Genomic DNA, 12,978 nt, shown 5'->3' with positions numbered 1-12,978 from the left:
CAAAAATTTAACAATTTCTAATTTGCAATGGTATATTTTGGGCATATTTTGTTACTTTTTTACCTTGGACAATGGTGCACACCGGTTGATCCCCCCAGTTCTGCTACATATAATATAGTATATATATAATAAATATAGTCTATTATATATATAACAAATATCAAAGGACTGAAAAGCCATACTTAAGTGTCCAAGCAATGTGACTGACTGTCACCTGTGGATCAGACCATCAGTTAACTTAGCAATTATAAAATGGTCAATGTGATTTTTTTTGTTGGTTTATTTCACAAACATTAAATGCAACAGTCACAGCTAACATTTACAAATGCATACATGTATACAAATTGGATGCAACATACTGTATGGTAATAAACAATAGAAAACATATATAGCACTTTTCAAACTGGGATTACAAGCAAAATAATAATTTAAATATTACACATTAAAACTACAAACAGCAATTATACATGTTTGTGTAATATTGAATATGTACAAACACTCGTTTAAAGAGCATTTAATTATTCTTTTTAAAACATTATTGATGTAGTATGCAATGTTGCAAAGAATAATATACAAATGTACTACAATATATGTCAAGGTCAATAATGAAAGTTGAATGTGGCTTATGGATTTTTTAGTCTAAGGGTCAAGACCTCGAACATTTAACAATCACTAATGCAAACGTTTGGTCAACAGAAATATTGTAACAAAGGCCAGACTTCAATACAAATTTAAATATTACAACAAATGTTGTTTGTTCTTGTCTGCTTGAAAATATGACTGGAAAAAATACAGAAAGGGTATTGAAAATTATAAGATTTTACAAATTTCTATTTAAAATAATTATCTGTTAAGTAATACTGTTTGATATTCGAGATAAGGAAAAAATAAATCATTTTATATAAAATTAATTTAAAAAAAAAAAGTCTTAACAAATTCGGTGAAAACTCCCCCTTTGAAGTGGAAGGTACAGGAATGTTTGGCTGTTTATTACCAGCAATGCATCCCCTATGTCATGCCCTGGTGTCAGATCAGGATGACAGATTCTCTGTGTATTGTTTATTGGCATAATTGCCATTCAACAAAGTATTTAAAAAGGGGCTGCATCGCTTGTCACATATGAATGAATAAATATGAATATAGGACTAAGTGAACCACTTCCAAAGTGAACCCGGACTAAGTGAACCACTTCCAAAATGAACCCAATCTAAGAGAACCACTTCCAAAGTAAACTCGGACTAAGTGAACCACGTCCAAAGTGAACCCGGACTAAGTGAACCACTTCCAAAGTTAACCAGGACTAAGCGAACCACTTCCAAAGTTAACCAGGACTAAGTGAACCACTTCCAAAGTGAACCATGCCTAAGTGAACCACTTACAAAGTTAACCAGGACTAAGTGAACCACCTCCAAAGTGAACCAGGACTAAGTGAATCACTTCCAAAGTGAACCAGGACTAAGTGAACCACTTCCAAAGTTAACCAGGACTAAGTGAACCACTTGATATGACGTAGTGAACCAACTGTATTCATCCGATTTCTAATAATTGATAATATATAAAAGTACCAGTGGGCAAATCTAGATCAGAACCAACAAACAAGCATGTGTAATTCATCGAATTTGAGGTGGGGTGTGTCGCTTTAAGAAGGCTTAAATTGCCGGAAAATCGTTTGGTTGACCAACCCAAATTAGCGACCTTGACCCATCACATCTATTTTATAAGATGCATTAAAATGAGACATGCAAAGAAACAAATAAGTTCCAGGTTGAACTTGCAACACTTGCCTCTCCATGCATTTCCTGTACTTGACCATGAATTATACATATATAAAGTGCATTCAGTCACCCAGTTAGATAGCATTATTCGCATGCATTTAGTTTTTATCACTAAAACATTTACATACAGCCGCGTTCCGTTTTAGAATTTTCCTAATAAAAACACACAAAAATTAGTTCACCTCGTCGTTTTCTTTCTTGCAATTTCTCCCAAAAATACCTTACTTTAAATATTATGACAAGACGTCATATCTTCATAAATTGTAAAGAAAGTCGACGTATTTTTGTATGGCCCTCGGAAGTCCAATTTATCTTTGTTAATCGACCACTAAATTGTAGGTTTGTTCTAAGTAATATATTTGTAAAATTCGATTACTCGTACTACTAGTATATGAAGACTTACACACGGATTTCATAACTGAAACATCCATGACCTTGTGTAGTTATAAACACGTAACACAAGCTCGTGTTTGAACACATTGAATTACACAAGAGTGCTCTCCCCTACCACCGTTATATTGCAACACTTGGAGCTAGCTACTTATAAATGTGTTATCGTAGCCGGTTCAAACGAAGTCTGACTAACGTTTGTAGTCAATGTGTTTCGACTCGATGAGACAGATACAGACCTGTCATCTCGACCCTGTCGCTTTTTAAACAAGGCTTTGTACAACGCTAGAACACGCCTGTTGCACACGAACGCGAAGAAAATAAAGATGCCTTGAGAACAGTTAAACACAATAAAAAGAATACCCAATAAATGTAGAACAATGCATATAGCCTCCGATGCCGGCCCTGCAAATGCGCTCACAAACGATGAAGCCAAACCAAAGATCCAAGTAAATCCCATGACTGTGGACATACGTATATACAACATAACGTCTTGTTTACCGGACATCTGATGCAAAGAAGTTTTACGGATGCTCGTTTTTGTGGCCTTAGTGCATGCCCGAATGCTGAGAATAGTTCGCGAGAACATAAAGGTGTTCCCTATAAGGACAAGCAGCATAGGACCACCAAAAGCAGCCATGGAGGCAACTGGGCTTTGAATCCAACAACCAATATTGTAGCCATGCTTATCGGGATTGGTCAAGGTTGAATTTAGGTCGCCGCTATCACCATTAAATAGGTCAGAACTATCTGGTAGTTTAATTCCACTCCCGCCATAACCGATGTCAATGCCATCTACTATATCACCGAAGTCAAACAAACAACAGAGAGACACAATGGCCAACGGTGTTCCCCAGGCATAGAGAGAGTACCTTGGCACGTATTTCTTCTTGTTTCTTATTCTCCGCAGAATGGACTTGTGTGCAAATGTTTTGAAAACGTCGTACGACATGACATTCATCCAAAAGAATGAGGCCAAGAAGAAGAAGTGAAGAATAACCCCAAATACTGAGCAGAGCCATTCTTGGTGTGGCTTTATCCAGCCTGATACAATGAACAATAGTTCCCCAAGAAAGAGTGATAGTGTCAAGTTCATTGTATTAATTCCTGGTAGATTTCTCAACTTTTCAAAGATGCTGTATGTGACTAAGACCGACAACATGCAGACTAGGGAGATCACTCCTAATATGAAAGTAAGATAACTCTCTGCAATAACTAGTTTTATCAATCCATCACCGCAAGCCATTGTGACTGTATTTTCCTCATGAACTGCCTCTGTTCTAAGCCAATCAGGTGAACATATCGTAACAGTGCCTGATGTCTCATTGTCATACTCGTATTGGGTTGTGTCATACAAATGTTCAGCAAACTTGATCGACATATTTTTAAAGAGTTCGTACTCATTCCTGTTTAGAGCGATTCTTCCACATATATCATCAACAATTTTAGGCATGTCGCACACAAAAGCAAAACTGGTGACAATCGTCTCTTCTAAAACCCCAACACTCCCATCGATGTTAAGAGTCAAATCATACTCTCCTGGGTAATATGTCTTCCCTGTCGCGTTGACTTTTATAACAGTGACATTCTGGTCAACCCTCGGGTCATAAACTGTTTTAAGATAAAAATCTGTATCTGTAATAAATGGATGGGATCCTTTTTGGCAAAATAGGTCGATAGGAGCATTTTCAAAGTCCCCAACTTGATAATCCGTCCCGTTTATTGTAAGCATAAAGGAGTTGCTTTGCAAGAGATCATTCATATTTTGTACGACAGTAATCACTGATTTTTCCACTGCATCTTTGCTTGTGTGAGCTGGTTTAAGAATAAAACCAATCTTTAAAGAACGCCCAATGGGCGAGTTCCATTTAACCGTTGTCTCTGGAGCATTGTCGTCTTTATTTTCATCACTGTCATCATCATTATTGTGTTCATAATTTTCCTTTTTCGGTACTTCATTTTTTAAAACTTTAAATTTAATTTTTTTGCCTTCATTTGATTCACCAGAAGTGTCTTCAGAGGCATTTTCACTGGCGTACACAACAAACGGTTGACTCTGATTATATTTATTTGACGGAGGCCTGCCATGGTAAACGGTTTTTGTTATCGTTTTAATATTGTCAACCTTTTTACTGGGATAATGTTTCATTAACATTTTTACTGGCAGCGGTGTTGTAAAGCGACTGATTTCAATAATGCTGTTTCCAGTCCTATTACCCAAATCTGAGGAATTTAATAAACTAACAGTAAGGTTCTGTATTCGTTCAAGACTGATGTTGAATTGACTTGCTAGTGTTGCACAGAGTATGTCTTCAATGCCAGTCATATTTAGCATTATTAGATCACCAAACGTTATGTTTCTTATTGTAAGCGTTACTTGAACTGGTTCATCGATGTCTACCAGGCCTGATAAATCATCTGGATTCGTATCAACTTCATAATTCATCATTTTCTGACAAGTACCATCGACTAGTTTATATCCTTGACTACACACAATCGGTCTGCATTTGTCATGTAGCGGATCGTACTTTTCATTTTGGCCACACTGGTATGAATATGTCTGAGACTGTGAACTTGTTGTTGAGAACAGAATGTGAGTTTTTCCGTCAAAACCGAAGTTCATCAATATGGAAAATGACAATGGAAAAGGTGACACATCCGATTTTGCCCCATCACTTACTCGGGGCTGATGATACCACTGATTGAGAGAGGTAACAACGTCCAACTGTCCACATTCATGTATCATTTTCTTTATAGCTGGTGTTAAGCGTCTATGACATACTTCTGTAGAATCTTTAACATGCTCTAAAACCGTAACTTTATTTGTTCCATCCGATATTGACAACGAGTGTTGGTTTTCACAATCGACTTTAGTTATCCACGCCTGCATGTCATTTACACTGTTGCACTGCGCGCAATACAGGTTACGGTACACAAAACCTTCGACATCTTGTACTGGTGTCTTTGTGATGTCAATTGCATTGTTAGAGTCAATCTGGATGGGTAGAGGAGCAGCGCTTTCACACAGTTCGCGGACAACAGAATGAGGTGTTCCAAGGGGGCACTTAGAAATGACGTATATTGGATTATTGCTGTATCCCCTGATAAGCGTGCAGACACCGCCGTGCTTTTCGTATAACACTTTAAGATTGTAGTTTTGCGAAGTAAAGTCATCGGTTTTCACGTTGACCTTCACGTCCATGAGTGGCGCTTCTTTGGCTGCATCTAGAAAGTTAAAAGCATTTACATTTTAACAAAATAAATAATCTCATACATGAACAGATAGTCTTACGTTTCATCTGACATGGTTGTTTTTACATTGTTTATCAATACCGAAAACAGTGTTCAACAAATATATATAATTCTATGAAGTAGATAAGCCACAATTGAATGTTTTACTTGGTCCCATTTATTTTGATGTATATTATGACGTTCGGCGTTTTCTATACATACACTAATTTATTCGAGCTTTATGCAACAATTACTTCCCTTTGTCGTAATCACGCAAATCACGTGATGATGATTCAAATCGCGTGACGTTATTATCAAATATTATTATTTTTAAGTTTGAAAGCAACGTTATCTAATGGCGCTTTTATACAACATTGCATAAATACGTGTAAAAATGCTTTTCAACAAAACAAAAACAACAAAGTTGGCTGAATTTTCATAAGAGATCACCGGTATGCATCTAGAGAATTTCACTTGTTTACAGTATTAATCAGATGCGGATCAAGGATTCGACGTTAGAGAGAGCGTAACTTTGGGGCGCTCCCTTTTGGCTTTCGCCCCTCCCTCAGAAACGAAATTAATTTGGTTTAAAGTGTTGGCAGGGGGGGAGTTCCCTCAAAAGAATGCACAAGAATACACAAGAATATTTTATCAATTTCTAGTCCGAAATGGTGCATTTTCGGCGTATGTTATTACTTTTCTTCTCCTATATTTTGAAAAAAAGCAAACGAAAAGACGATTTTTTTTCTGGGGGGGGGGGGGGGGGGCGCTAGTGTTAAGTTAATTTATTACTTCTTGCTACCATCAGATGCTGTAATTGTCTATTTACTATAATTTGACCTAAGCTTCAAGAACATCTGGTCCTTAAGTGTGATAATTATCTGAATGATATAGCTGTTGGAAAGATAAGAACATGAATGAACTTTTGTCTTTGTTTGTGTTTAAGGAACCACACTTTAGGACGGCCTACTTTATGATGACAACATTATATGCATTATTTATGTAGATAAACTTAGAAAAGCTATAACAGCTTTCTTGCTATACGTGAAATTGAAATACATGTTTAAACAAATGAAACGAGAACATATATAATAAAACTACATGTAAGTTGAACGCTGACCAACGTTGACCTAATTACTACTTCGAACAAGTCTGGGCCAAATGTCTGGTTATAAAGACGTAATAAAATGTAAGAGTCATACAATTTTGCTGACATCTGAATTATAAACTCTTTAGCACTGGATTCGGGTCAGACAGACATCTATATACAGTATCTGTCATGTATATAGAACAGAACAGAACAGAATGTTTATTTAACTTAAGCATAAACAGCTCATCTTTATTAACACAGAATGAAAAAAATAGCATACATGTGATGCATGTGACCAATAAGTAATGCATATGGATAACTGGTAACTATACCAACAATACATATGGTATACACAAAACTAACACATTTAACAGCAATATAATGTGAGAATGTCTTATAAAATATATATAGTGGTATATATTGCGCATAGATCTATTGCTTTCTCGATGGAACGGCACTTAGATAGTGTACATCAGCAAACGCGGAATCGATTTATTTTTGCCGCGGGCCGAAATTCAACTTGTTGTGTTTTTTGTTTTGTTGTTGACAATATTGACATAAATGGGCTAATTGTTTTTTGAAAAATCTATAAAGAAAATCCTGCCTTTTGCCCATTTCTACCAAACACAAAGACTATTATTATTGACAAAAAAGATGTTCACAGACAGTTTTTAAAGTATGGGGAACATCCGCAAATTCATGTTTGTGGTAGCTTCAAACATCTTAAATATATATGAACACCAAAGAAAACATTTCATATCCTGGACTGTGTTTTCAGGTTTGCAATTGGCTTAAATTAAGTTTGTTATGGATTATGTCTGTGTTGATTCGAACTTTTTATGTCACTCATTTAGTGTTTGTTGGGGTTTGACCTTCCAACCTTTCACAGAGTCATCGCAAATTTGTTGGCTCCTGGGCTTTCCGCCGTTGTTTCTCCCATTTTATTATTACAGAGAAATTTAATAATGTCGAACCTATAACCAGTGTTTTTTTCTTCTGAAAAGGGAATGGCTGTGGTGCCATTTGAAATGGGGATATTAATGTCCCCAAAAGGGCCGAAATAAAACTCTGATTTTTCACTAAGATGTTTTCACTTTACGACTACTAAAGTATTAAATTTATTGAAACAGGCCACAGTCTTTGCAATGTCAATGGTATGTATACAGTACTTTGAAACAGACTGTAAAAAATCATTTGGAACTACTCGGCCGTTTCCTACGAAAACAATCTGATGTATATGGACGGTTTACAATGTTCGAAATCGGTACACTTGAACTACGCTGCAAGTAGATCGCGTAGTTCATTATAATTTTAATTTAGCAGTTAAACTTAATGACTTAACTCTTGGGAATCGTAATTATGTTTGCAATACACTTTACTGGCAATCAATTTAAACTGAGATCAATAAATACAAGCTAAAACACTTCCTTTGATAAACGATATAATTCAAAATTTTACGAATTACTTCTGCAAATGTACCGGCATACATCCGAGGTTGTTTTCATAGAAAATGCTCGATGAGTTCCGAATTGTAAAAATAGTACAGCTACAACTATGTATAGCTCAAAACGAAAGTGAATGTATCAAGGCATATGTACGAAGCAAATGAGTCCTATCAGGGGGGTACACGTATTCCGAATCTGCAAGGGTTTAAGTGAGGTTTTGGAGCTTGATATGCAAGATGGCGACGAAACCATGACGAAATAGGATTTTTGGAACCTGTTTTCGCCTGGTAAGTGGTATAAAGTATATATTTCAAAAATATCATGACGCGCATTCGGCTCTACAATTACCATGCCTCACTCGGCTTTTTATTTCATGCGTCTAGGTTGAGGAATAAAAAAGTTATTGAAGGAAAACCTTCTGCCAGTCTGTTGTTTACAAATGTGGGAAGCGAGAATTTGATACTATTTAGGACGTTTAACTTTCAAAAACACATATTTTTGCAACGGTTTCTGCTTTAACATTATTTGAATGCGGTATTTTAATTTCCTGACAGTTCCTTTGCTGTACAAGAGCCTTCATGGTAATTTTATTTTGGTTTAACCACCTACATAATTATATAACTATATGTATTGCGATGATGTACTCTTGTAAAAGTCGAATAAACTGTATGTTCTGTTCTGTTCTGTTCCTCCAAAATTGTTTGTTAACCATTTAGTTAACATTCGCCACAATTATCGAAGGGGAACATTTTTTTAACTTATTTATTGCAACAAAACATACATGAGCATAGAAATTTTTCTTGCACATAAGTGTCGGGGCTTTATCAGATTACGTTAGGCTTTTTTTTTCAATTGAAAATAAGCATGAGAATTAGAACGGCTGTTATGGTGATCGCTTCATATGCTACCTGACGGAAAAACCCCACAAGCTGGGTATTCATAAAACATCTTAAGTCATTTCATAACTTAAAGATGCACTCATACACCCAAATAAGATGTACCACAATTAAATCAAATTGTTTTAATTTACCGAAACAGAGGAATAAATATCGAACTCAAGGGTACTGCGTATAATTTGAAAGAAAGGTGCAGAAAACACGGTAGTTCTACCTTATGAGACGATAGTTGATCACTGTAAATCTTTCAGGACCCATCAGTCATTTAATAGTTACGGTTATAACACTGTTAATATTTTGCATAAATGCATTATTTAGTAAGTAGATAAGGGTTTATCACTCAAAATGTATGTATTACATCTGAACACTTTAAGCCACTTTCCTAATTTAAGTCATATGAAATAAAAACACAACTTAACAATTGCCAAAATACGTTATTTTCAATGACCTTACATTGGAATATATACTTCAATGTTAAAATACAAATTTTTGGCTTTGAAAATTTGAAGAAATCGACTTTATTTAGGAAATAACTAAGAATGCTTTATTGATACGTCTCCATATTACCAGACTATCCTGGGTGAAATTTCTTTTAACCTGACAGTCTTAAAATCAATACAAACAAATGTTTAACAAACATCAATTTTGAAAGATTAACCTTTAACTACTTATTAACTTATGTATTTATGAATACTATTAATTACTGTTTACACGATTGTAACCGGGTATTTAAAAAGCAGAAAACGCAAAAATATTAAATGATTGGTGAATGCTAAAAGATTTACTGTGGTCTAAGTACTATAGTTTCAAAAGGTAGAAATTCCGTGTTTTATGCGCATTTCTTTCAAATTAAACTCGGTAACCATTATTTTTAACATTTATTATTCCTTTTTGGAATATTGAAACAATCATATTAATTGTGGTTGGTCTGATTTGGGAGTAAGAGTGCATCTTTAATGAAGTGATCATGTGCAGAGTTTAAAAAGTATAACATCATTAGGAGTGTTCTCCATTTTCGCCAGACAGTTCTACATATCGATCAAGGTCCACAATACACCGGTTGCCCCCGACCCACCTTTACCCCAGGAATCACCTTCATGCGTTATTATCTCACCAGTGATAATACTTAAAGATCTTCACAAACATTTGGAGAGATATTAGAAACTCTGCAGCATATGGTCACTTTGAGCAAGTCCTTGAGATCGTTACAAAGTGACATTCTGAAAGATCACTACAGCACTGCGATCAGTAAAGGTGTTTAAGGCGAACGTTTGCGATTTGGTTTCCCGCTTGAAGTGTATGGGTTCATTCGGAACACCTCGGCCATTTTCCATCGAAAACAACCCCGGATGTATGCCCATTCGGAACTCCTCGGCCATTTTTTTATCGAAAACAATGCAGCTACATCAGTAGAAGTAGTTCGTAAAATTTTGAATTATATCATAAATTAAATGTATTAGTTAAGCTTATATTTGTTGATCTAAGTTTGAATTGATTGCCAGTAAAGTGTATTATTGCAAACATAATTAAGATAACCAAGAGTTAAGTCATAACCTTTAACTGCAAAATTAAATTACTACGCGATCTACTTGCAGCGGACTTAAACATACCAATTTCTGAGTATGTAAACCATCCAAATACATTCGAGGTTGTTTTCGATAAAAATGGCCGAGGAATTCCGAATGGTTGTATGCCGGTACAACATTAAAAGAAGATTTTTTTAATAATTGTATAATTTAATTGTAGGATTTTAACGTTTATTTTGTATAATACAGTTTAAATTGATTGAAAGAGAATTGAATCATTGCATAGATAATTAAAATTCCCAAAAGTAAAGTCGTTCATTTTAACTGCTTAATTGAAATTACTACGCGATCTACTTGCAGCGTAGTTTAATATAAAGATTTCTGAAATTGTAAACCGTCTATATACATCCGAGGGTTTTGATGGAAAATGGCCGAGATGTTGGAAAATGGCCTTCCAAATGGCCGAGATGTTGGAAAATGGCCGAGATGTTCCGAATTTGTATGGGTTACAAGATAAAACAGTGTGCCAACGTTTACAGCTCATGTACTCGACTGTTAGCCTCTACTGCACACAGGACTGAGAGTGTCCAGGCCCTTTTTCCCATTGTTTTATGAAGGCTTGCATCTGAGTTACGTACAAAAATATTTTACCAGTTGTTAACGAACTGGTAAAACATTTCGAAAGAAGTTTTAACGTGTTTTTTTTTTCTTTTCTCAAATCAATTCCCTCTGACTACAAAACAAGATTGGTATACAACAGAATTGCATTGAAGGTATGCATTGTTGCCTTTGAAATTTTAAAGGCGTTTTTTTTTAGATTTTAGTATTCAAAACGTTTATGGCATATGCGACGAATCGGTCTTAATTTTGCTATTAGAGATTATATGTTTTTGAAGAGAAACAGTATGATTTTCGTTTGAAAGAAACAACATTAATGAAATGGAAAGGAATCAAGATGCAAGATGTTGCATACAACGCAATCCTTTTTGTATGTTGACGAATGTACAAACAAATTCAATGCTAATGACCTAAGAATATGTAAGCTTATACAAACGGAATAGCCAATCATTTTCGAACAATCTTTTTATATGTTGATGAATTTACAAACATTTTAATTCTAATGACCAAAGAACATGTAAACATAATCAAACGGACTAGCCAATCATTTTTGGGCAAACCTTTTGTATGTTGACGAATTTACAAACAAATTCAATGCTAATGACCAAAGAATATGTTAGCTTATTCTAACGGACTAGCCAATCATTTTTGGGCAAACATTTTGCATGTTGACGATTTTACAAACAATTGCAATGTTAGGGTGTGTGAGAGCTTATTTACCCTCGCCATCGGGTTATACCCATTCGGCGAGCCCAATTGCAATGTAAGCTTATGGCCAAAGCATATGTAAGCATAAACAAACGGAATAGCCAATCATGTTCGATGATGAACTTGCATTACCATGTTCTATCCGCCGATTCCTGCTATCATCTTCGGAAGGGATCGGGCGATTGTCCCCTTTTATGATATCATAATGCGCGGATATAGCGTCAGATACGTGCTGGTTTGTCCAGCCTTTAACATCCCAAGAAGGTTTGGTTGGTTTCGGACTTTCAATGGCCTCGTTTTCCAGTTTTGTAATTAACTCTTGCAGAATGTTTCCAATATTGTCGTCTATAAAGTCATACAATGCGTCCAAAACATCTGCTTTGGAATCTGTTGTTATTTCACCTAATATATCGAGCAGTTCGTCATTGATAGCTTGTACTTCTGCACTGTCAAATGCCTCGTTTTGTTCTTTTTCTTTTATTACCTGGTAGTTTTCAAAAATATCCAACAATTCACCATATATGGTATAACCACCATTCTTCTGTCTTTCATGGTTTGAATCTTCAACAGTCTCATAATTCCCGGTGGTCTCTTTTAGCAGCTCAATAATTCTCTCCAAATTATCTTCTGTGCTTAATTCACTTTCACTGTTCTCAGCTTGTTCAACATTATACGACACAAAGTCACTGTTCTTTGCATGCAACACGATGTCCACGGGGTCTTTTACGACGGGCGCACACCCTACTGCCGTTAAAATCACCAATAGCCAGTACATTGTTTTAACGTGTATCACAGATATGCTCCTTTTAATTTTCAGCATATTATAGCCTATGTGTAGTCACGCAATGACCATGACCATGAAAAACCTTGATGTAATTCCAAAACCACCAAAATCGAAAGTTTGGAAGAATGTTTCTTTTTTCCCGCTGTTTAAAACCCATATTTTATTTAAAATGTATGAATAAGATCTCACAAAAAGTAATTGCGTAGTATTGTTATGATTGTCAGATAACAGAAGTAATTCTGCTGCCTCAAATCGTCCAACAACTAATGGACTCCGGTTCTTGACCAAATCAGGTCGAGTTATCTCGTCAATGATAAGGCAAGTTGAGGGCATCTCTTCACAACTGTTCAGTTCCACTTGAGGCTAATCGTAAGAGGCTAGGCCACTCTTGCAACAGTTGGCACAAACTTGAATACTGTCATTTTAATAAAAACACACAAATGTCGGTGAATAATGTCGCGTGCCGTTTGAGTGATAACGCGCGCGGTAGATACTTTCCAAAAACGGATACCGAT

The 12,978-nt window shown here is 35.7% G+C and overlaps 1 protein-coding gene across 1 annotated transcript; it reads right to left on the bottom strand.

The window, feature by feature from the left end:
* Window positions 1–2,009: 2,009 nt before the first annotated feature.
* LOC128246461 (uncharacterized) lies at window positions 2,010–12,664 on the bottom strand. The gene is made up of 2 exons (XM_052964673.1): window positions 11,812–12,664; window positions 2,010–5,390 (listed from the first exon to the last, which is right to left on the bottom strand). The coding sequence occupies exons 1-2, from the start codon at window positions 12,497–12,499 to the stop codon at window positions 2,317–2,319; spliced, it is 3,762 nt and encodes a 1,253-aa protein (XP_052820633.1). The 5' UTR covers window positions 12,500–12,664; the 3' UTR covers window positions 2,010–2,316.
* Between the last annotated feature and the right edge of the window lie 314 nt (window positions 12,665–12,978).

Source organism: Mya arenaria, chromosome 9 (assembly GCF_026914265.1).
Source record: "Mya arenaria isolate MELC-2E11 chromosome 9, ASM2691426v1".
Lineage (NCBI taxonomy): Eukaryota > Metazoa > Mollusca > Bivalvia > Myida > Myidae > Mya > Mya arenaria.
The sequence above is the reverse complement of the archived record's forward strand: the minus strand, read 5'-3'. Positions and strand labels throughout refer to the sequence as shown.

What these genes read in the sequence shown, in the direction of transcription:
- LOC128246461 (XM_052964673.1), bottom strand. Translation starts at nt 12,499, where the DNA reads ATGCTGAAAATTAAAAGGAGCATATCTGTGATACACGTTAAAACAATG. An exon ending in GAATCGGCGGATAGAACATG is followed by an intron (nt 5,391 to 11,811) that starts GTAATGCAAGTT and finishes TTAACTTTCTAG; the next exon opens with ATGCAGCCAAAGAAGCGCCA.